This window comes from Ursus arctos, unplaced genomic scaffold, assembly GCF_023065955.2.
Source record: "Ursus arctos isolate Adak ecotype North America unplaced genomic scaffold, UrsArc2.0 scaffold_17, whole genome shotgun sequence".
Classification (NCBI taxonomy): Eukaryota; Metazoa; Chordata; class Mammalia; order Carnivora; family Ursidae; genus Ursus; species Ursus arctos.
In genome coordinates, this window is record NW_026622841.1 from 18,047,276 (window position 1) to 18,073,077 (window position 25,802).

The 25,802-nt window shown below is 36.1% G+C and overlaps 1 protein-coding gene across 3 annotated transcripts in view; it reads right to left on the minus strand.

Moving 5' to 3' along the window:
- The window catches only part of WDR7 (WD repeat domain 7), a 347,769-nt gene that overhangs the window by 314,344 nt on the left and 7,623 nt on the right, over positions 1 to 25,802 (minus strand). Inside the window, exons 2-6 of one of the 3 annotated variants that reach the window (XM_026496379.4) lie at positions 18,428 to 18,504; positions 9,812 to 9,983; positions 5,424 to 5,530; positions 3,608 to 3,686; positions 348 to 522 (exon numbers count right to left, since the gene is read on the minus strand). In XM_026496379.4, the coding sequence (XP_026352164.1) occupies positions 348 to 522; positions 3,608 to 3,686; positions 5,424 to 5,530; positions 9,812 to 9,970 (520 nt within the window). In that variant the 5' untranslated portion in view covers positions 9,971 to 9,983; positions 18,428 to 18,504. Of the gene's footprint in view, positions 1 to 347; positions 523 to 3,607; positions 3,687 to 5,423; positions 5,531 to 9,811; positions 9,984 to 12,440; positions 12,779 to 18,427; positions 18,505 to 25,802 lie in introns of those variants that run through there. The other 2 variants (XM_057313055.1, XM_057313056.1) reach the window with 2 other exon arrangements.

Sequence of the window (25,802 nt, forward strand, 5' to 3'; positions counted from 1 at the left end):
ACTTCAGTACTATGTGCTTTTGTGCTACATTGGCAGAACGTAGTAGCTGAAACATAGATCACGTGGACTGTAAAACCTAAAATATTTAGTATGTGGTCCTTTACAGTACAAGTATACCAACCCCTGATCTACAGGACGAAACCAAAGTTCCCTAGCTAGCACACAAGACCCTTTCTGATCTACCTTCCACCCACTGTGCCAATCACAGAAGCCCCCACTCCTTCTTCCCTCAAACTTCTTATTTATGTTTTATGCTTATGAAATATACCATATATGATACAGAACTCTACAGTAAACTACCCATTATGTCAGGGGGGTGAAGTCCCTAAAGGGCACCACACACTGACCTTGTGTTCGGTGGGATCGGATAATACTCATGGAGCTAATCCAGTCTGGAGAGATCTTTGATACTAAGGAGTATAACACCTCAAGGCTGCTGGCATCCACAACGAGGATTTCAGGATAGTGGCCATGGCATAAAAGCCTTCCTTCTCTCTGATTTCCAACAGAAAACTGGTAGAACTAAAAGGAAAAAGAGTTTTAAATGTTCTCCTTTACTTCTGAGACTCAGTTCGCAAGCACTTCATCAAGCTTATGATGGCACTCAATTTCTCCAGGAATATTACCAGACAGGTACTATCTGGCACCTCTTATAGGTGTCTACATATATATACACACATTCATCAAGTTACATTAATATTTCAAAATATCTAACAAAAATTATTCTTTTCCTAACATCCTTCCTTTTGAAATATTTTGGAGCAGAAGTCACAGTAATTCTTCATTTTTAATCCTCCTATAGCATCTAAAACAGGACTGTTGAATGAATTCATAAAACACCTCAACAAAATCAGCTTCACAAATCAAAGCAAAAGGAATCTTTTCACAAACCAAAGCAAAAAATATGAATTTTAGATGAATGAGAATAGCTGGGTATAGGCTTATAATTATTAGTTATGACCAAACGAAATTTAGAAGATGACTGCTATTCAACCATGTTATAATCAGCAGTAAATTCTGATTAATCTAAGTGTGTTATTTCAGACTAAAGTATGAGACAAACCATGTAAACTTACACTTTGTGAAAGAAAAATAGAGGACGAACCAATACAATCATGATCTACATGTTACTCATCCCAAGAATAACTCAAAAGGAAAGGATGGGTTTCCATCAACCAAAGAGCAGAAGAAGAATAACTATCAAAACAAGATTAACAACTTCTCAAAGGACCTGTCTCCCGCTAGCTTCAAAAAACAAAAAGTGACTTTCCTAGTGCAATGATTTTCTTAGAGGATTACTCGAAGGTGAAGACATCTAATAACCACAGAACTACTTCCAAAGGATTGGACCTTACACGAATCACATGACGGCAAGCTAGACTGAGTACAAAGGGCAATGCTGTAGCCACTCCACAACTGGGAAAGTAACTAAGGACTGCTCCCACACTCATCAGCCCTGTTCTCAGGCTCAACATTGCATGTGAAGGAATACAATCTTCTCTCAACTATGGGGTACCCTGTATAAGAAGAAGTACAACTTCTTAAACACTGAACACAGAGCGCATTAACTAAGCACATTAACTAAGGGCAAGGTAGCACCACTAAGACTCCAAGAGGGGAGTCTAATAAAACACAATCACAGAGGGCATCTCTAGATCTTAGAAGGTTGATCCAAAAAACAGGACACACAACCTGGAGGTCCCAGGGACTGCCAGGCACTCTCATATGATTACGTGACCGTAGGCAGCCCTGACCCATCTAAGAGGAGAGGGTTGAGGAGGAAAAGATGGGTGCAGAGAAGCAATCTCTGTCAGTATCCACCTGACACCAGCCAGGAGAGACACATGCACGACAGTCAGTAGAGAAGAGCTCGCTCCTGGGGGCAGGGATATTTTATTAGCCTTGCCTGATAAATGCCTCCCACCTTTTGCTTTGAAGTTATACTCCCAAATAATCTTCTGACCACTAAATTTAGCTCCTTAGACACTTTCATACTAGCAAAGAAAGTATCCTGAATGGAGAAACAATTTTTCCAAATATCAAAAAGGGATCTCCCATGTAATAATTTAGTAAGTTGGCATCTCCTTGTGATTTCAGTAAGTGCCAGTGTGACCAAGGTTTATCATTTCTGTTTATACAAACAACTCACTCTTGGACCTGAGAGTGAAGATCACACAGGAAACAACTGTCCCACACTAGTGAACTTGTCAAACAGCATCTTCTACTTAGAGATGTTTGCCAAGTTAAATGCAGGACCTAATACAGGATCTGAGAAAGAACAGGCACTAAAAGTAAATTGAATAAACAAAGAGAATTTTTCCTAAAATGTAGAACAAAAGTTTTTAAATCATGGAATTATACAACAGTCAAAATGTTTATATCCAATGAGTTCGAGACATTAAATAATCTATAAAGTCACTAACCATATATCATTCATTATCCATTTTCTCTCTATAAACCTTGATGATTCATCATATGATAAAAAATAAGTAACATATGCCCTTAAATAAAAAGCTTACACTCTAACAACACCAAAGAAGCAATTTTTAAAAGGCCTTTGCGAGGATAAGAAACAGTAAAAAAAAAAAAAAAAAAAAAGACTTTATTACACAAACCATCACCTCACCTTGAAACATTTTCCACTGCTTTTCTAATTTGTGTTGGCACAAGATTTCTTTTCCAACAAGTGACTGTATTTGTTTGCGGGAGGCAGTATGATGTAACCGAAAGAATAGAAAGATAAACCTGATTTGGGATGCTGGCGCCAGGAATGACTCACTGTGAGACTGGGACAAGTCATTTAATCACTCTGGGTCTCAGCTTCTTTATATGTAAAATAGCATACTCCTATCTCATTTGTAAGGATGTGGGGAGAACTAAATGAAACACCGTAAAAGAAATGACTATACAATATGTGCTCAGTAAATGTTAGTTCTCTTCTCTTCCCTCTCCTGCCCCATTGAGAACATAAATCATATTTTCAATAGATTTGTGATTTTCCCAATATTCAACAGAGTAAATGATGCATAAATTGAAGCACAAAAAAATTTGACAATTATGAAAGAGTAAGAACGAATACCAGGAATAGAAACCAGAAACTATAAATTCCTATGTCAATTCTTGTATAAGGCAGACATATGAAATAGTCATTTCTTCAACAGTTAGAAAGTCAAAAGAAATGTACCCAAGGACCAACTGCACAAGTAATAAGCAGGATATGATCTGTAAAGTGGGTCAATCTGTGTTAAGCGTGAATGGAATCATAAAGGCTTTAGCATGAGAGAATTCATTATTCAGGATCTAGAGGACTGACCCAACTAATAAAGGGGCTCTCACTTGGGTAATCAGGATGGCCAGAAAGAACAGAAGTGGCAGTGGTAACTGGCTAACCCTCCACCTTTCCCCATTAGTCACCTCTACTTAATATGCCCTCATTGTACCATCCAATGAGGAATACTTTCACTACCCCAACTGTAGTCTTCTTGTCCTGTTACTCATCTCCACCCATTATTCATATAAAACTTTAGGCTCAATGTTTAAAAAACATTTAACTGTATACCTGCAATAAGTTGTGCTGACTTGGACCATTATGGATATAGATACTAACCTGTATGCCTGTATGTGTGCAGGCTAATTTTGTAAACTCAATACATCTGCCATCATTCACGTCCCAGAGACACATTTCTCTATAAAACAAAAATAATAGCTAATTTTAAATCTGATTTGTAAAAGCACCGTCAATCTTTGTCACAGTACTTTAATCTTTCATTAAAACTGATATATTTCAAGGAAAAGGAGTATATAATCATTATGCTGTTTGGAAAAATTCTGGTCCTCACTCACTATCCCAACCTCCCCACCCCCACCTAGAACCACATTCTTTCTGGGCACATGGTAGGACTGCATTTCCTGGCTCCCTTTTGGTTGTTAAAGTCTTGTGAGTAGTTCTGGCCACAACTGATGCAAGGGCCCCAAGAACTTTCTTTCTCCTCTGCCTCCATTCTAAACAGCAACTGCTTCTGTCAGTGGTTGCTCCCTTCACCCTCAACCTCAAAGTAAGGATGACAGTGAAGCAGAGCCCCAAATGATATACCAGGGTCAAGTGACAAAAACAAGAAATAAACTTCTAATTTAAACCACCAGGATTTTTCCATTAGTTATCAGCATAGCTAGAAAATTTAGCACAACACAAAGCCAACTTAATTAAGTCAACTTAATTCCAAACCTTTGCAAATTAAATGTAATATTCCAATTTTGATTCAGTGTTTATTGCATACATTTTATCACGTGCATAACAAAAAAGGCTTCTACCTCAAACTGAAGATATGACATTCAAAGTTAGAAATATCAATCTGTCTTTGTCTTTTAAAGAAATAAACTTTATTTAACAGAAGACATTAATAAAATGCAGTGATGCTAATATTCTCAAGGGTTTCTTCAAAATGCCTTTTCTTATATCTCACATGGTATGAAACAATTTTTCAAAGATGTTCAATCTTATTTAGAATATGCATGCTAATATGAATTATCCTCTAATTGACCAAAAGGGATTATATTTTTACCTGATACTGTCTCTTCTTGTTACAGTTACAAAAGGTTCTTTTCAAGTTCATAAATTATGGGGGGCTGATGGGAGGGAAGAACTTCTTAAATAATGCTCTTCCAGGTCCCCACCTCCCTTCAATAACATATTACATATATAATTTTCTAAGCACCAGAAAAGTTTAGAAACTCCTCACTCTGAACCCTATGACTATTACCTAATGATTTCTCTCTCTCTAAAAACAAGTTATATTCTAGGACTCAGGAATATATAATTATGTTAGTGTATACATGAATACAACTATATGAACTTTGCATGGCTTCATCTTCCAAATTTATGCTAGCCTAGCCATCATTCAGTTGTTTGCCTAACTCCATAAAAATACCATGGAGATTAGTAATCAAGCTTTAACTTATAAGGTATTCTGAATTTCTCAAGAGCAAGGCAAAAATATAATCATAAATTATGATAAAAGTATTACAAAAATCATTAATAAAGATAAAATTCACATTTATAAAACCATATTCCAAATATCTTTAAGTTCAGACAATCGAAGCATTCATTTAAAAAATACTTCAAAAGAAAAAAAATTCCCTACTCACTAATACACTGGTACTTTTTGCAAAAAAAAGCTAAGAGGAGGGGCGCCTGGGTGGCACAGCGGTTGAGCTTCTGCCTTCGGCTCAGGGCATGATCCCGCCATTCTGGGATCGAGCCCCACATCGGGCTCCTCCGCTATGAGCCTGCTTCTTCCTCTCCCACTCCCCATGCTTGTGTTCCCTCTCTCACTGGCTGTCTCTATCTCTGTCAAATAAATAAATAAATTCTTAAAAAAAAAAAAAAAACCTAAGAGGAAAAAAGTGAATAAGAAAATACTTGCCCACTTTCAGATGCACTCACAATATACTGTTTGTCACTAGAAGCACAAGCTTTAGACAAACAGGTGATTGAGGCTGTGTGACCAAACAACAGTGCTCGAGGATTAACCTAGAAATACATAAATATGTTGATGTAAGTACCAAATTTTTAAAAATTAATTTTTAGGAATCCTGTTAAATATTCAATATAAATATACAGATACGGATTTGAGAAGAATTGCTCAGAACACCAAAACCTGAGAGTAACACCACAGTGAACCCCCCCTATTTAATGCTCATAATCACCCCACCAGGTAGTTCTGAAGTCAAAATTGGAACACCAACAGATAACATTGTTTGCCCAACACATACAGAGAGTGACAGAGCTAGAGGTCAAACGAGGGCAGTCTTAAGCATTAAGCTAGGGTGTACTGAAGAATTAGTTTAAGAATGTGAGTTAGTAATAAAATAATTTAACCCTACTCATTTTTTAAATAATATGCTCATTGACCTGAAAACATATTTAGAGTCTCTAGATTAACAAATTCAAAACTCAAAAACATAGAAGACGGGCACCCTCCCAAATGCTGATAGCAACATTAACTATCAGAAACGAAGAATGATCTTCACAGACCGACAATTTAGTGACACAGTGCCTTACAGAAAGAATGGCTTAATACCCACTATTCTAAAATAGTCTGGCAATCAGCCCCCAAATTTATCTACTTTGTACCAACTGGCATGTTATTACTTCAGGTTACTTCAGGGCCTTAGGTTATTTCAGGATATATTTTTCAATTAAATATTTAATACGTACAAGTACATTTATAATATATGTATAAGATATAAAGAATACATTTACTAGCCACATACTCAATACCCAGTTAAAAGAACAGAATATAACAAAGTTCCTTTGTACCCATCCTGATGTCCATTTTGCAAACAATTTATCCTAATTTATTAGTAAAGCTAAATTATTCAAAATTAAATATTCCACAGGAAGAGTACTAATATTGTTCTACAGTACTGGTATGTAACAACTTAAGAGATTTTCCAAATAAAATTCATTCTAGTCATCTTTTGTATAATTACAATTTAGAGAAAATTTCAATCTTTTTTTGCTTAGTTATATAATATGCACTTTTCCCCCCAAAGGCTAAATTTCTATTTTAATTATCTAAGAATCAACCATTGTTTATAGTTAGAATGGGCCTAGAAAGTTTTCCCATACAACCAAAATTTTCTCATACATCCAATCCCACCTCCATATAAAGATTCAGTAGTCTTCCACTAAAAATTATGCTCTTGGGTCAATTATTTAATTTCTCCCAAGAAAAAGCTTTACCAATAGTTTCGTTTTAAATGTACATGGGTTTGATGGAAAATATCACTTTAAGCCATACCAAGTAACTAGAACTAGACTTTACTCCCACCATAATCTAGAAAAATAAAAATTTTTGAATGAAGTATAAACATCACACGATCATCTTAATAGAGGCAATAAAACTTTTGACAAAATTCAATATCCTTTCATAATTAAAACTCTTAACAAAACGAATATAGAAGGATTGTACCTCAACTTTATAAAAGCTATAAATGACAGCTCACAGCTAACATCATACTCAACAGTGAAAAGCTAAAAGTCTTTCCTCTAAGATCAGGACCAAGACAAGAATATTCACGCTTGCTACCGTTCTTCAACATAGTACCAAAAGTCTTAGCCAGAGCAACTAGGCAAGAAAAATAAAAGGCACCCAAATCAGAAAGAAAGAAGTAAAATTTTCTCTGTTTGCAGATGACATGATCCTATATATCTTAAAGACTCCACAAAAGACTGCTAGAACTAATTAACAAATTGGGTAAAGTTGCAGGATACAAAATAAACATAAAAAAATCAGTTGCATTTCTATACACTAACAACAAAATAGCTAAAAGAGAAATTAAGAAAGTAATCACATTTACAACAGAATCAAAAAGAATAAAATATGCTTGACCCTTGAAAAAGTAGAATTCTAGAAAAATCTAGAAAAAGACTACTGGAACCAAAAATGAATATATAGCACAGTCACAGTACACAAGTCAAAATACCAAAAAGCAATGGTTTTTCTAAATATTGACAGTGAACATTTGTAAAATAAAACTAGAATATATGGCTCTGCCGCCATTATCAGATAAAAGCAACAAAAAAAATCGTATAAATGAAACTATATTTTTGACTATATCTTCATTAAGTACAAAGTTAGCTAAAAATAGAAGTTTAATATTTTCATAAATCAACATGTTTCTTTAATGAACACAAATGTATTCGATTCATTAAATAGAAGTTTTCTAGAGTTAAAGAAAGAAAGAAAAAGATGGCTTTAAGAAATTGCTCTGAATGACCACATATATCAAAGACAATAACCAAGCCAACTTTTATTTAGCTTTCTTTTCCCTTGGATAAAATAGTCCAATTCCCTTAATAGCTTTCAAAAGATCTATTTCTCTCCTAGCCCCATTCCCACTCCCCCAACACTTCTCACTCCCCCAGTCACTTTTATCCCTCTTACTTGAACTTAAATAAATGTAACATTCTAGTAAAATCTATGCAACAAAATTAGTGAAAGAATTGTTTCTAAGCTCTCATAAGTGAGTCTTATTGCTTGTAATCATTCCAGTAAAATGTGATGTGGTATTTTTTCTCTTCACAACTACACTAATGATTCGTATTTAGTTCACTATCAATCCTGAAGGCATTACATTTTATGACACTTCCCAGTTATTTTTCAACATGTATACCTAGCCTTTACATGTCATTCAAGAGTGTATTTTTCCAGTTTTAGCTGTTCCATGACTAGGTGTATACCTAAGAGCAACAAACACATATGTCCACACAAAAACTCATAAACAACTATGCACAGCAGCGTTATTCCGTATGGCCAAAGTGCAAACAACCCAAATGCCCATTAACTGATAAATTAAATTTAGTATACTCATACAATGGAACATTATTTGGCCATTTTAAAAAAATGAAGTATTGATACATGCTACAATACAGATGAACTCTGAAAATATTATAATAAGTGAAAAAAGGAAGTCACAAAAAAACCACATATCATTCCATGCATATGAAATGCCCAGAACAGCCAAACCTACAGAGGAATTATATTTGGGATATGGGATATTTATCAAACCAAATTAACATCCTTACATATACTGCACATTAAAAAAAAGAGATAGAAAACAGATTAGTGGTTGCCTTGGGAGGAAATGGAGGTACTGGGAATGACAGCTAAAGAGTACAGGGTATGTTTCTGAGGTAATGAAAATGTTATAAAATTGACTGTGGTAATGTACACTTTATTTTTTAAATTCAATTTATTTAAACTAAAAACAAAAACCAAAAACATTTCACCCATTTCTCCCACCCTCACCCCCACCTCTGAAAACCACCAATCTGCTCACTATGAGCTTCATTTTAAATATATATATATATATTTAGATTCTACATATAAGAGAGGTCATACAGTATTTGCCTTTCTCTATCCGACTTATTTCACTTAGCATGATGCCCTTTGAGGTCCATCCATGTCCCAAATGGCAGGATTTCATTCTTTTTTATGGCTGAATAATATTCCATTGTATGTATGTATGCATGTATGTATATAAATACACACACACATATATATATACCACAATTTCTTTAAATGAGTAAATTGTTATGGTATGTGAATTACCTCAATAAGGCTGTAACAAAAACAAGAAAAATTACTTAAAAAATCAACTTGCTTACCCTATATTTCATGCCAGCTACCACCCCATTTTCTCTGTTACCCTTTAGAGAAAAATCCCTGGGGAAAATTGCCCGAAAGGGAGATTAAAAATATGGGGGAGGGGGAGGAGAATAAATCCTGAGGTGTTATATTAGAATTGGAGGTATTAGTGTGAACTGTGTGTGTTGTCTGTGTGTGTGCATTCCCAACTTCTATTTCCCTAGTCTGTCCGCTATGAAGGCTTAGGAGCACAACACATTGAGCACTCCACAGAGGAAAGAATGGCCATAAATACAATCAAATTTATGCCTTGTAAAAAGTTTTGCTCTCTCGAAGACATTCACTTTAGAAGGTATAAATGTTCAAAATTATTTTTTAATACCTTTTTGGAAACTTGCTTCGGTATGGATAAACATCTTTTGAAAAATCTTAAACGTAACATACTAAGCCACTTAGGGTAGATATAATAATTGCAAGTAGCCAAAAACCAGAAGAAGTCAATTCTGATAAATAATACAAATTATCAACCTGCATAATAGCAATTTGAGTCAAAACATATTTCACAGAAAATATGAAGCCAACTATTATTCTGGGACTATTGTTTTCTATTAAGAAGTTCCTTGTGTCTAAAAAACACAATCGGCATTTCAAATACTCACTTCTAATTCTACTGAAAGATCCCAGAGACATATTTGTCCATCATGGCATCCAGTTACAATTGTGGTCCCATCGTCTGTTAAAAGTACTGCTGAGATGCAATGTGTTGGTGCTTTGCGACCCCAAAGAACAATGGGTAGGACAAGGCTGTTTCCCGCCATTGTGTTTTCAAACCTGGAAATGTTGTAAGAATAATGTCAAATATTACAGTATTTCCTTCTAAAACATACATTTGTATTATGAATCCAAGTTGAACTTCCTGAGTGCCAAAAATTCTCCCAAATATTATATATATGACACACATATATGAAAATATATAAAATCTCATTTTATATATATAAAATCTAATTAAAATCTTAGATAATTCTCACAATAAATCATATAGCAAGTACTATAGTCATGCCTCTTTCACAGATAAAGACATTGAGTCAGAAAGAATCACAAGGTGAAAAGCAAAGTAACGGAGCCCAAATCAAAACCCAGGAGGCCTGATTTCAGAACCTAAGATGTTATTAACCAATGACAAGTAAGGTCTATAAATTTGTTAGGTCTCCAAAACAGTAACAGATGCCAATGTCCAAGAACAACTCAGTATTGTTTCATAGTGTGCTAAACATTAAAAAGAGTATGTTCAGTGGGAAACTCATTCAACTGTATTTACTATAAATCTATTATGTCTCAAGATCATAAATGTCTTTTATTGTAAATTCTGCAACTTGAGGGAAAAAGATTTCTCTTTAAGTGTATATGGGAGTACAGGAGAGCACAAATACAAGGAATTATTCCTTCGTATGACAAAAATCAAGATCTAGTTGGTGAAACAACCAGATTTAAGTGTTATAAACTGTGTGGCTAAAAACTAAATACTAGTTCAGAGAATTTAAAGAGAAATGAAGACTGGAATAATCAAAGAGGGCTCCACAGAAGACAGAAGACTGCCAGACCTTATGAGACTAGGGGGTCACCTATAGGCTTGATAAATGGTCAATCAGAAATGGTCATCACAGTGATTTTTTCTGCCCCAAATTTTTAAATAACAACAAATGATATATGTATAACTATAGACTCTTTAGAATGCTAAGACTGTTCCATAAAATTTTCAGAAACACTTAAAGGAATAACCATTTTGTATGAAGAAAACTAGTTTGATAGCCATGGTCTTATTGCTAGCTTCTTCCAGCAAGACTCTTCTTTAAACCACTACCTAGAGGTGCCTGGGTGGCTCAGTCGTTAAGCGTCTGCCTTCAGCTCAGGGCGTGATCCCAGCGTTCTGGGATCGAGCCCCGCATCGGGCTCCTCCACTGGGAGCCTGCTTCTTCCTCTCCCACTCCCCCTGCTTCTGTTTCCTCTCTTGCTGGCTGTCTCTCTCTCTGTCAAATAAATAAATAAAATCTTAAAAAAAAAAAAAAAACCACTACCTACACTTTTTAAAAAATAAAATAAAAATAAAAAATAAAACTAAAATCACTTTTAAAGAATAGTCACTGGATGGGTTGCCTGGGTTGCTCAGAGAATTAAGCCTCCCACTCTTGATTTCAGCTCAGGTCATGATCTCAGGCTCCTGGGATCAAGCCCTGCATTGGGGTCCACCGTGGAGCCTGCTTAAGAGTCTCTTTCTCCCTCTCCCTCTGCCCCTTCCCTCCCTCATGCACTTACACACACACTCTCTCTCTCTCAAAAAAAAAAAAAAAAAAAAAGTCACTGGAAAGAAAATGAGGCAAGTAAAAAAATCTAAAAATCAGTATTACTTAAATCTTTTTTTATTAGAATATGTGATTTTCATCAGTTTATGTCCCCCAAAACTTCACCTTTTTGCTACTAGTAAAACCTATGTATTTAAGGAAAAAATTCCAAGTTCACTTTCTATTAATAAAACCTTATACATATCATGTTCACCATTTCATAGGCTACCACAACACAATTATCTCAATTTCTTTTTTGCATATTTCTATTTGATATTAGAAAATGAGACAAAGCACTGAACTAATTTTAATAAATCTGGTACAGCATGTTCCTGGCTGAAAAACATACCCAACAATGACTTTCTCAAAAAGGGAATCTGGAAGGAGTTCATTTTTCCATGGTGACAACATTCGGTATTAAATTATATCACCCAAAGAGTTCTCCCAATTAAATAAGCTCACAGCACTGAAGACAATATGGTGAAATCTCGAAAGAACACCATTTCTCTAGATATTTGAGGACTCATATTCAATGCATGCTGTTTTGCTTAAAGAAAATGCAAATATAGAGATTCAGGACTGAGGAAAATGTGTGCTATGGGGAGATGGGCCTGCTCTGATGCAACAGGAATGAACATTCTGATATTCAAGTAACAAGGCAACTCAAGGAAACCTAGAAAAATAATGCATTTCATAGCCCTTAAAACAAGTGAAAATAATCATCCATAACATGACAAAGGTATATGATACATCAGAAAACACATCAATCTCTAACCAACTTTTCCAGAAGCTAAAATAATTACAAGGATTTAGAAAAAAACAAATCCCCCACATCCTCCCAAAAATCAAGAACTAACAGTCAACCAGAATCTTAGAGGAATTCTCATTAAGGGCAATGAATGATTTTCATAAAGAACTGTATTAGTAATATTCCATTGTATATATGGACCTCATCTTCTTTATCCATTCGTCAGCCATCAGAAAGGATGATTACCCAACATTTGCATCAACATGGATGGAACTGGAACAGATTGTGCTAAGTGAAATAAGGCAAGCAGAGAAAGACAATTATCATATGGTTTCACTTATTTGTGGAACATAAGGAATAGCAGGGAGGACATTAGGAGAAGGAAGGGAAAAATGAAGGGGGGGGAAACAGAGGGGGAGATGAACTACGAGACTATGGACTCCGGAAAACAAACAGGGTTTTAGAGGGGAGGAGGGGTAGGGGTCAGCCCGGTGATGGGTATCAAGGAGGGCACATATTGCATGGAGCACTGGGTGTTTATACACAAACAATGAATCATGGAACACTACATGAAAAACTAATGATGTACTGTATGGTGACTAACATAACATTAAAAAAAAAAAAAAAAGAACTATATTCATTTCCTAGGGTTGCCATGACCACAAACTCAATAGCTTAAACAACAGAATGTATTGTCTCACAGTTCTTGAGGCTAAAAATCTGAAATCAAATGTAGGTAGGGTTGGCTGTGAAGTGAAGGATCTACTCCAGGCCCCTCTCCTTGCTTGTAGAAGGCCATCTTCATGCTCACATGGCATTCTTCCTGTGTGCACATCTGTCTCTGCACATCTGTCTCCAAATTTCCCCTTTTTAATAAGGACATCAGTCATACTGGATTAGGACCCACCCTGATGACCTCATTTTAACTTGATTACTTCCATAAAAACCCTACCTATGTCCAAATGAGGTCACATTCTGAGGTACTGGAAGTTAGAATTTCAACGTATGAATTTTAGGGGAACACAGCTCAGCCGATAACAGGGATATATCCTTTTAAAAGAACATAACCTGGGGGGTCTGGGTGGCTCAGTCGGCTAAGCATCTGCCTTTGGCTCAGGTCATGATCCCGGGATCCAGGAATCAGGTCATAATCCTAGGACCCTGGGATGGAGCCCCACATCGGGCTCCCTGCTCAGCAGGGAGTTTGTTTCTCCCTGTCCCTCTGCCTGCCCCCAGTTTGAGTGCGCACGCTCTCACTCGCTCTCTCTCAAATAATAAAATCTTTCAAAAAAATAAAAGAACATAACCTAAAATTAATTAATTATCCAAAAACCAATTCTCCCTCAGGAAATAAAGGTAAAGAACTTCACTATATCTCTTCCAGAAGATACTACATCAGCTAGTTAACTGCTTATCTGAAGAATAAGTAAGAAGTTCTGTCTAACAAAGGTGAGCAGTTACCATCTTATGTCTTATGTTGGGGGCGGGGGTGGTGGGACCAGATTCCAAAATTCACTGCTATATTTCAAAGGAAATTAGACAGTAAAAACTAACCTCTCCTGATCTGTGTATGTATGTATGTATATGTGTGTGTGTGTGTGTGTGTGTATATATATATATATACACACACATACACCCTTGTCATAGGTCCTTAAGTTATGCCCAATGCTATTTCTTGGCTGGTATATTAAAAGATCTAAATAGAAAGGACCTGTAATTTTTATTGTGCTTTGTTTTTTCAGATTTTATTTATTTGAAAGAGAGAGCGAGTGAGAGAGTGCAAGCATGGGGAGCAGCAGTGGGAGAAGCAGGCTCCCCGCCAAGCAGGGAGCCCAACACGGGGCTCAATTCCAGGACCCTGAGATCATGACCCATGCGAAGGCAGACACTTAATTGACTGAGCCACCCAGGCACCCCTAGAAAGTACCTGTTAAATGAAATATTTAAAAGGTAAATAATCATAAAGACTACCTGAAATGAAACATGAAACTGTAGTGGGAATCATAATCAGCAGCTGCTATTGAGGTCTTGCTATTGGGATTAGGGTGGTTCCAATCAAATACAGAATAAACAGAAACAACTTCTAAATAAATAATAATTAACTAAAAGGGCTTGGTGACCAACCGGAAGATGGTATTGAAAAAACTAGGTGAATACAATTTCAGATCATGGCTGGAGCAGTGATGGGGGGTGGAGGGGGAACAAGTCTTATTTATAGGACTCATGTGGAGAAGTGGATTTGTGCTCCTGGGTCATAGAACACACTACATATTAAAACCTCCTACATACAAGGGTATTAAATCAAAGTTGGGGGGAGACTATGGAGAAATGGGTTTGGAGGAATGTTCAAAAGTTAGAGGCAGAGAAGATCGTTAAGTATATTTTGACACTGGCTCTACTATCTCTTGTCAGACATGGAGACATCCTTACTGATGCTGGGTTAGTTAAAAAAATAATAAGAGGGCTGAGACTTTGCAACACTTCCCTAACCCTACACAAGGCTTTTTGTTATGTAGGAATAATAAACTTCTACTAGTTTAAGGCCACAATTTTTAAGTTTTGTTACACATAAATATATGATCTTCCTCATTGCACACTCAGATATACTAACACCCCCAAGTATGTAAGAATAACATCCATGGCAGACATGATGTGGTAAGAAGAATGACAAACAATTGCATAAAGAAAAAATGTTAAGACTCTTACAAAGTAACGGGTGGCTTTGTTGGAGGTGAGAAGAGGACAAGGAAACAAATACAACCATCACCCTGTAGCCAAACCCCTTCACACACCAGCAGAAGATAATTAAAATTCATCATTAGCTGACCAACATGTGAAAGACGAACTTAGATGGTTTAGATAGGTCACTGTATGATGTATGTATATTTCAGTTCTTATACAAAGTCCAATATATAAAAGCCAGTCCTGCTGAATTTATAAGAGGATTGAAGAAATTTCCACACCACACATCAATACTTTCTTTCAGCACTGAAGTGTGCTAGTTCTTACTTTCAAGATTCCTTTAGATAGTCTAGGTCCCCTTAACTTCCATACAAATTGAAAAATCAGCTTGTAAATGTCTGCAGAAAGGCCTGATGAGATTATGACTAGAGCTGCATCAGATTCATGTATCAATTTGGGGAGCATTGACTCCTCTAGTTTCAATGAAATATTACTAATGCAAAAGTGTATTCTAAAAGCAATCTTACTTGCGGCACCTGGGTGGCTCAGTAGGTTAAGAATTTGCCTTTGGCTCAGGTCATGATCCCAGGGTCCTGGGACAGAGCCCCGAGTTGGGCTCCTTGCTCAGTGGGGAGTGTGCTTCCCCCCTCTCCCTCTACCCCTCACCCCGACTCGTGCTCTCTTGCTCTCTCTCTTGCTCAAATAAATAAATAAAATCATTTTTAAAATAAATAAATAAAGGTAATCTTACTTCTTAAAGGGATATAATGTCAAAGTAGCACATGTAGCTAGCTTCTTAATGAGATTTCACCACTCTTATTTCTCAATATAAATGAATGTAACCTGGTCCAACATGGTTAACCAAACGAGAATATCAAACAGAAATCAAATAATTTTGTGGCTTTCTCCTGAAAGGTTCTGAATTCTTCCTAACACTTGTTTGAGAGAGTAACACTTTTCTTCTAGAAAACGGAAAGTTTAATAGAGAAACTGATGGTTACTAGATGGAGGTGGATGGGAAGATGGGTGAAATAGGTGATGGGAATCAAGGAGTGTACTTGTGATGAGACCAGGTAGAGTATGGAAGTGTTGAATACTGTACACCTGAAACTAATATTACACTGTATGTTAACTAACTGGAATTTAAATAAAAACTTTAAAAAAATAAAATGAATTACATGGAAGAAAGAACAAAAAAAAGTTTTTCTCCTCAAAAATACTAACATATCTACTCACCAGTGACAAGGAAGAAATACTGTGAGTTGTGTGTACTATACACACATATATAAATAAAATTAATGCCATATATGTTAAATTGAACATGTACCTAATGTATGAACACTTTTAATTTTGAAAAGCTTTTTTAGGGTATAGTAACATGTTCTCCATTGAAACAAATTATTCTTGGAACATAGATAATATTAATCTTTCTTAAGACTTACAATTCCCTTTAACATACACAATAAACACATTTTATTCATGACAATTTGAGAGACTATAAGATTCTAACTTGAATTTCTGAATCAAAGAAAAGACATAATACTTTTAGTACTTATTTTAACCTAGATACAGTTCAATAAGTATTAATTCCTTAAAACCTAGAAATCTGGTTATGGTGTAATAATTAACAGGAATTTCTTGGAACATCTACTGAAGAAACTATCATTATAAAGAAACGATCTTGGGGCAACTGGGTGGCTCAGTTGGTTGAGCATCAACTCTTGGTTTCAGCTCAGGTCATGATCTCGTGGATCATGTGATCCAGCCCCGCATCAGGCTTCCCATTCAGCGGGAAGTCTCCTTGAAGATTCTCTGCCCCTCTCCTTGCTCTCTCGTGCATATGTATACACGCTCTCTCAAATAAATAAATAAATCTTTAGAAAAAATAAAATAAAGAAACGTGATCTATAAGATGCTTTCTAAATTCAGTTACTGGTATTTATTTAATAACCTGGGCTATTTTAGAGACTAATTCATTTACCTTAAACTAAGACAGACAGCCTTTCCTTCCATGGTACTTGTCGGTAATGGATGTCTTGTGAATTACCTAAAATTTCACATAATCCTTAATCACTATGCCATAGACCTTTGGGATTTCAACAAATTTTTTTTCCTCTCATGCTTTTTGGTGTAATAAAGTCTTCTACATTTATTTGACCCTATACACCATGTGAATATATAGCTTAGATGAAAGGAGAAGAAAGAAAGAAATCAAACAAAGGAATGGGATGAGGAATCTTTAGTTCATTATATGAACATTATATGTGTGAACATTCTTAGTACAAGGAAATATATACAGGAAAAAAATGATAATCTCAGTCCATCAAAATTATAAATGCTTCAAAACATTTTTTTCTAATGTCTTAAAAATCGAATAAAAGTGAAATTTTAGAAAAACCACAAAAAGCACTAATGAAATAATGTGAAATAAAGGATACCATGGCTTATGATATTAGGATATCACAGTCAAATACCTCTAAGAAGAATTAACCAAGACAACCACTTGGTAACCAATTCTAAGCGACTAAAACAAAAAATGGGCAAATTAGCCAGGTCCTAACCATATAATTAAGTAGGACACAGGAATCTAAGTTTGAATTTCTTCAAACTGAGTAACACATAAGCCAAGACATTCTAAATTGGCAGTGCACGGGAGTTAAGAGAAATACAAATACAGAGTATGCAGTTCTCCAACCATCATCATTCAACTGCTCTATTAATTAGCTAATAATCCATTCTTGTTTACATTATCACCTAGTTTATGAAGGAAATTAAATATATTCCAAAAAAGCTTTAGATTACATGGCAATGAAACAAGTCCTGGAACGGGAATGAGATTTTAAAAATTCATATTTTCATGGAAAAGGCCCAAAGCAAAAGTGATTGAACAAATTGTTAATCTGACATAACATTAATTTTAATAGAAACTCTGAAGAAAATTATCTTACTAACTCTCCAAAATATTGTGTACAATATATTCATATTTTGCCACTAATATATCAAGGAAAAATGCTAGCTTTCAAATTATAAATAGATTTCAAACTATAAATAGATGCTTCTAGAATCAGAAGAATACTAGGAACCTTCAACTTTCATTCATGTTTGTATCAAAATCTGGCTTAAAATTAAATTGAGAGACTGGCTGTTAAATAAAAATTTTTAACTGATCAAGCTTCACAGTCAAATATCAGGAGTTGTAGATGCTACTTCTCATTTTGCCACTAATCATGCAGGCTTTGATCATATCATTTCTAAAGCTTAGTTTTCTCCTCAAGAGTTATTTATAAAACTAATTTTGAATCCTTTTGAAGTCAAAAAAAATCAAATCATGAAGAGCAGGGATCTTAATGTTTACTTCTAAGTCATCTCTTTTGGTTGTTTTAATTTCATGTATTTCTCTATTTCACTGAATCTCCTCTATTTCTCAGTTCTGTATAGAAATAAAACTGTACTTCAGTCAACAACAACAATAAAAATAATCATAATTGAAAGAACACTGAACTTACAATCAGAACTGTATTCAAATCCTGGCTCTTCTGTAGAATCTTGAAAAAGTTACCCCTTTAGGTCTCAGCCTCCCCATCTGCAAAAGATGGACAATAATACCCTCTTTTAAAAAAGCTGTCCTAATGATCGAGAGAACACGTAATGATCGAGACATACATGTGATGCAACTAGTGAAATACCTACCACATGGTAGATGCTCAGTAAACATTAATTTTTTAAAAACACAGATTTTGCTACTTCTTCACATTTTGCTTCCACATCCACTCGTTTCTTCCAGCACTACCGTTTCATGTTTAATAAAGTTAGATTTTTAATAAGGTTATGATTTTTCAATGACTTTCTGCTATAACAGAAGAGAACTAATGTATATGCTTCTATTACCTGCAAATATGACAATTCAGTTCTGCATGACTTTATTAGAAGTAATGCTACAAACTCCTACGTGATACTAAAGCAGGTTTCAAATTAAATTCTGTCTCATAATAACAATAATTAGTATACATTTTAGAGCAGCATTTCCCAAGTTTTCATTTTGTGCCAGTAGCACGGCATTACAGTAGTAGATAAAATGGGCACAATTCAACTATCTAATGGGGCTTACACACATGCAAGCAAATAATTACCACAGAGTGTGATACAGGAGAAATCTCAAGACCTATGGAGACACAGAAGATAGATATCCTAACCTACACTTGAATGGATCCAGGAAGGACTCTTGGGAGAAATAATGGTGAGAATGCGCAGGAATTAACCCAGGAAGCTCAAGGAATCACATGTTCTAAATCCCATAGGTAAGAGAGTTCAATTCTTTCTCGACAGTGAAAATAGTAGAGTTGGCATTCAGAGCACAAAGGCCAAATGACGAGACAAGAAACAACAGGTCGATATGCACCAATCATAAAGGACTTGATAAGCTATCTGAAGGAATTTAGAGTATAACCTGACAACAATAGGAAACAGGTCAAGTGTTTTAACCCTGAATTTGCTTTTCAGAAAGATCATTCTAGCTGCAATACAATGGCTAGCGATAAAACTGGGTTTGCAGACCAGTGGGGCTACCGCAGTACTGCTGGTAAGAAATGATGGTACTGAAATTTACCACAATCTCTCATTACTTATTTCTGCGCTTTTTGTTTAATGAACAAATGACAACTACTCTGCCCTGCTACTCTGCATGCTCGTGTTCCCTAAGATCAAGAACCACATCTGTGTATTCACATAATGCTTAGCATAGTATCTGCCATATAGGCGGTCTTTAATAAATATATGATAGTAGTCGTGAGAACAGCAATAATAAGATGAATATGAGAGTTCTTTTAGAGATACAATAGATAGGAGTTGGTGTTCAGCACATCAACTTGATAAAGATACAACATGAATTTTGATATAGGTTTTACACAAAGGTACTATGAGGACAAGAGAAAAGAAAAAGCATTTTGAAATATTAAAAGTCCTCTACATAAAGGATAGGCACTATTAGTATGATTCAGATGCCCAGTGAAGTCATCAATAAATTCAGATTCTAACACATGAGACAAATTACTCTACATTTACCCAGAATTTACTAACTATAGGTTTTGAGAAGGGTGAAGATATTATAAGGTTTCACATTAGTCTTGAGCAGGATCAGACTAAAGAGACTTAGTGGTCCCATAAGTAGATCTCTAAATAGAGAAGCGACATGCTAAAACTCGGCGACATAGTGTAAAGTTCAGATTACCATGGAGAAAACAATACAGACAGGGAAACAAATATGATGCTACTACAACGAGCCTGGGTGCACAGAGATAAGAAGCTTAGCTAAAATTATGAGTTTTGAAAGAAAAAGTAAATACAAGACAATAAAGAAAAACAATAAATCATGGGGTTTGATGCAATGTGTAAGGCCAAAGGCAAGACAAACACATGTGACTATTACTTTCTAAGCAGAGTGAGATGGAAAGAGGGAGGAAGCAAGCATGGGGTGAGGAAGAGAAGTGATAACATAAATAAGGCAAAAGGGGAACAGATGCATCGTTTGGTCTCAGAGAAATTATAACTCAGAAAACATTTTCATTAAATGGCAGCAGACAATTCAACAGAAAGTGTTCCCCAAGAGTGGCAAAAACGCCAACCCCCTTTGCTTGCATCCGAAAACCAAGTCACTGCAAGTTGATGAAATGTGAGTCTACCTCCCATGGCTTTGCTTGTTTTTGACATTTCAGCTATTGCGAAAGACAGCCTTTTATAATTGACAAAAAAATAAAAAAATAAACTGGCTTCCTAATTTAAAAATGAAAAGAATATACCCCATTTGCCATCTAACAGTTTTTATTTTGGTGGATATTTAGGTCCATTGGCAATTCTCTAAAAATCATATGGCAAACTGATCTCAGAGCTCAGAGGCATATACATACCTCCTGATTCTTAATGCAATAAAAATACTCTGCACTATTTTTTTTTTCTTTTTAAGTAGGTTCTATATTCAACATGAGACTTGAACTCAACCCTGAGATCAAGAGTTGCATGCTCTATCTACTGAGACAGCCAGGCTCCCCTACTCTTCACTATTCTATAGTATCTTCATTTACTGCAAACTTCCATATACCAGAAAACATCATTCTCCAGTCAACCTGGTTAATCAATATGTTTTACTAAATCACGTTACTCAAAGGTAAATAGAACTCTAGTATTCATGCATAAAATGATAATGATGTCTGGGCTCAGCAGCACATGGGGGAGGGAAGGAGGAAACAGGGCGTAAGAGATATCTAAAGGGATGAAGGTGAAACAGGATCATTAAGTGTGAGGGATGGTCTTCATCCATACCCTCCTTCAGGAATTAAGGACTTACAACCCAGCTGCTGAGAGCCCTGGGTTGTCTGCCCCCACCAAGGACTGCCCTAGCCAAAGGGAAATGCTTTGCCCAAACTCTTCTCCCCTTCCCATAGGACAATCCATATCCAGTGACTGATCAGCTCAAGGATATAAAAACCAAGCCCCCTCATATCAATTCAAGATAGCCCTAAAGGGTCATTCTATCTTCAGAATTCCCCTCACCCTCCAGGGTCAACTGAGATTCCATTGAGATTTATCACAACTCCACTTCTCCCTTTGACAGAACCCACTTCCTGTCCTTCCCCACCCCCCTGCCCAAACCCCCAACCCCATGTTTTGGTGGGGGTTTTTGGTGGGTTTTGGTTTTTTTTGCTGTTGTTTTGTTTTGTTTTGCTGTTGGAGAGAGAGGGAGAACACGAGTGTGAGCTGGGAGAGGTGATGAGGGGAGGAGGAAATCTCAAGCAGACTCCCCACTGAGCACTTAGCCTGAGATCATGACCTGAGCCGAAATCAAGAGTTGGAAGCTTAACTAACTGAGCCACCCACGCACCCCTCCCAGAGTACTGATACCAAGAGCACTCCCTAATAAACCTGAGTGCCAATCTCCATCTCCAAGTCTGCTCACTACATTATTCTATTCATATGTATTTAAAATTTTCTCTAATTTTTAAAGGGTACATAGAAAAAACTTTAACGTCCATCAATCAGGGATTACATAAATTATGATAGAGCCTTACCATAGAACACTGCAGTGTGAGAAATGAAATAATCTCCAAAATATATAGTGGGAGATAAAGGTGCAGTGCAGTATGTAAAATATACTCCCACTGTGGGCTCCAAAAGGAGGATATATGTGTATCTATATACATCTATACATGCATAAGAACGTACACATACAATATTCAGAATAATTCTGTAATGATACCAGGCCAAAAACACAAAAACAAAGACAAAACACACAATAATGACGGCTACCTATAAAGAAGGAAATTAAGAAGTAAGAGACTAGATTGAGCGGGAATCCTAATTCTGAAGATAAATCATTGGTCTTAAGGTTTCCCTCCCACCTTTGGATTCTTCACTGTATTCCAAAATGTAATTTAATAAAGAAAGAAAATGGTTTTGACTCACCAGGTTTTGTTTTAAATATGTACACGTGCACACAGAGCGTTTCCAAAAAATGTTTAACAAGAATTTATCTGTAACCTATAATCTTTCAAATGCTAGTTCTCTGCTGTGAGCGCTCTGTCCCAAACCCCATGATTCACTACTTCTGCAAACATGTTTTCACTACATGTTCTACCTCCAGGTGCATAACACTTAGCCTTGTGTGTAGTTATTTGTTTAGAAATCTGATGTTCCATTACAATCTGTGTTCCTCAAGGGTAAAACCAGATCATCTATGTAAACCTACCACTTTTGTTATTTAATCATTATCAAGCAAACTGCTTTCTACTGGGATTTGCGGTAGCTCACCAACACCTAGAATAGTAATTGACTTCCAGTAGTGGTCAATATGTATCTACTGAATGAATAAACAAAGAATAACAATAACTAGCATTTACTAAGCTCTCACTGTGTGCCAAGCAAGAGAAGAGTTTTGTTTTGTTTTGTTTTGTTTTGCTAAATCTAACTCCTTCTGGACTTTTTCAAGAATCTTACTCCCTTGGGGCGCCTGGGTGGCACAGCGGTTAAGCGTCTGCCTTCGGCTCAGGGCGTGATCCCAGCGTTGTGGGATCGAGCCCCACATCAGGCTCCTCCGCTATGAGCCTGCTTCTTCCTCTCCCACTCCCTCTGCTTGTGTTCCCTCTCTAGCTGGCTGTCTCTATCTCTGTCAAATAAATAAATAAAATCTTTAAAAAAAAAAAAAAAAGAATCTTACTCCCTTAATTATCCTCCTCCAGTCGACCATTTTAATCTCTGCTAAGTTAGCCTTCATCCTTCAAACATGTTCACATGTCCTTTTTGTTCAAAACACCTTCCCTTGTTACTGGCCCCGGTCATAAATCCAGTTCTCTCTGACATTCTAAGTATAATCAACATTTTGAACCCTTGGTCTTTGACTCCCTGTTTCCATTTCCTTATTACAAAGGCCTCATGTAATTGAGTTCTATCTTCAAACAAGATCTAAGGATCTCAAGATCTCCCTCCACATGAAGAGACCAACGATTTCTCTAACATGAGACTCCAGGACAGAACTCTCCAGCACTAACAGACAGAAGAGATGCCTTGGAGCGACCTGAGAAAAGAGAGAATGCTTTGACATTAATGGACTGTTGACACCTATTCTTTCCATTCTTTCTAAATCCAACCATCTTATTCAGTCCTTAACAGTCTAATAAGGCTGCTAGTTTGACATGGCTGAGCACTTGCTAATCCTCAACCATCTCTTTTTGGTTTCTGGTTCAGTTCTCTCACAATGATCCTCTTTCTATTTTTTCAGCTTTCTTCTGCCTAGATACGTGAGGGCCCAGAAAGCCAAAGAAAAATTCAAGGAACAAGGGAAGATCTTTCATCCCTGTTTTTCCTTAGATTTGGACTATTTAGTTTGGTTATTCTTTTAATAAAAATTAGGATGAAATTTACTTTTCCCCTTATGACTCTCCCCAACTTTTTATTATGAAAAATTTCAAATGTAAAAAAGGTTCAAAAAATAGTATAAAGATCACTCAACAAATGTCATATTTCCCTCGTCAATATTTATGTATGTATATACATATTATATACATACTCTTTGTTGCTAAACCATTTGAAAATAACCTAAACACATCATGACAATTCACCACTAAATAAAATAGAGAACTTAAAAATATAGAGCATTCTCCTTCATAAACACAGTATCATTATCGCAATCCCCATTATCAACACCTCAATAATTCTCTAATAGCACTTACTATCCAGTTCACATTCAAATTACTTCAACTGTTTAAAAATGTCTTTTGTAACTTTTTTTAAACCAGTAAATACTCAAGTTGTACGCGCTGAATTTGGTTATGTCTCTTTAGTCTTTAGTTCTAGGACAGTCCCAACCTCCTTTTTTTCATATTAACTTTAAAAATCAAAACAAAATCAATTACTTATAAAATGTTACACATTTTAGATTTGTGTGATTTTTTTTCATGATGTCATTTACCTTGTTTCTCTATCTCCTGTTTTCCTGTAATCTGGAATTTGGATCTAAAGGCATCATTAGGCTCAAGTAAAACATTTTTGGTGAGAATACTTTGTAAGTGGTGTTGCACACTTTTACACTACATCCACCCCAGGAAGCATGGAACATCACATTGTCCCACACCATTTGATTAAGGTACCGACTACCAGATATTTCCACTGTACTATTTTTTCTTCCTTTAAAGCTATCAATAACCTATAGAATGATACTCCAATAACATTCTGCAATACCCCATGTGACACTGATATCCCATGTGATTTCTAAAAGCTATAGAACAGAATATATGAAAAATCTAGTATGAGATCAATGTTAATTTCTCGACATTACTTTTTAAACTCTCAAATGCAAAAGCCAAGATGTATTTCTATCCCATGAACGCAGGCATTTTCATAAGAGAATCAACATCATTTCAGTATGTGTACTTCCTATGCCTCAGGCAGGCCCCCTGAGACTTACAGACAACAACAAACTCAAATTCTCTCTCATGAGAACGGGCACACATGAACAACCCACCTTCCTATGGGGAACATGAGTAACAGGGACTATACATTAAAAAGCTGAACTAAGCTTGCCACAGATACAATAAAAGAAAGAAGAGTCTGTAAAGGTTTACTCAGATTCTCATAGAATATTCCTACACCATTTGTCAGAAGAGTGTCTTCAAGTCAAATTCACAATATGATGTGATGAAGGAAGTGATCGTTAAGATTATGAATTTTCGTTGTGCTGTGCTTTTGTTACCAATTTATTGAAGACTTGGAAAAAACTGAATCAGATCATAAAGACTGTTTACTGTAATGCAGTAGGACAGCTAGGCCATAAAATGTACTGAAGAAATTACTGAGCTACTTACTCAGAACAAAAGGTTTCCGGAATTAAAGGGCTGTGAGGAACGTGACCTTCTGAACACTAAGCCTGTCCCTAGCTTGACAAGATCATACTTTTTTATTTGAATGGCAAGAAAACAATTCCCAATGAACGTGACACTGAAGGACCACTTTTTTAAGGGAGTTCCAATATTCCGTTCCAAAAGGACATGTGCAACGAGCAGATGGCAACAGAAGACTTCGCTTACTGCAAAACAGCCCTGAGTGCAGGAGAATCAGGTTTTGAAGAACTGTAGAACTGTAGAGCTATCTGGTCAAAAAATATATCCCAATTTTTTAAATGATTCATAGATTTTGAGGCATGAGTCATGTTCTAAATTTCTACAGCTGCAATCAGGATGTCTAAAGTCAACTTATGCTCTATCACCAAACTGCTTCAGTTTCAAGAGTTACTGATTAAGCTAAAAGCAAACTATGCCCATCAAGCCCCTACATTTTAGGGAAAACAGAACCAACTTCGACCCACTCACCTCTAATCTCATCTGCATCTCCAATTAT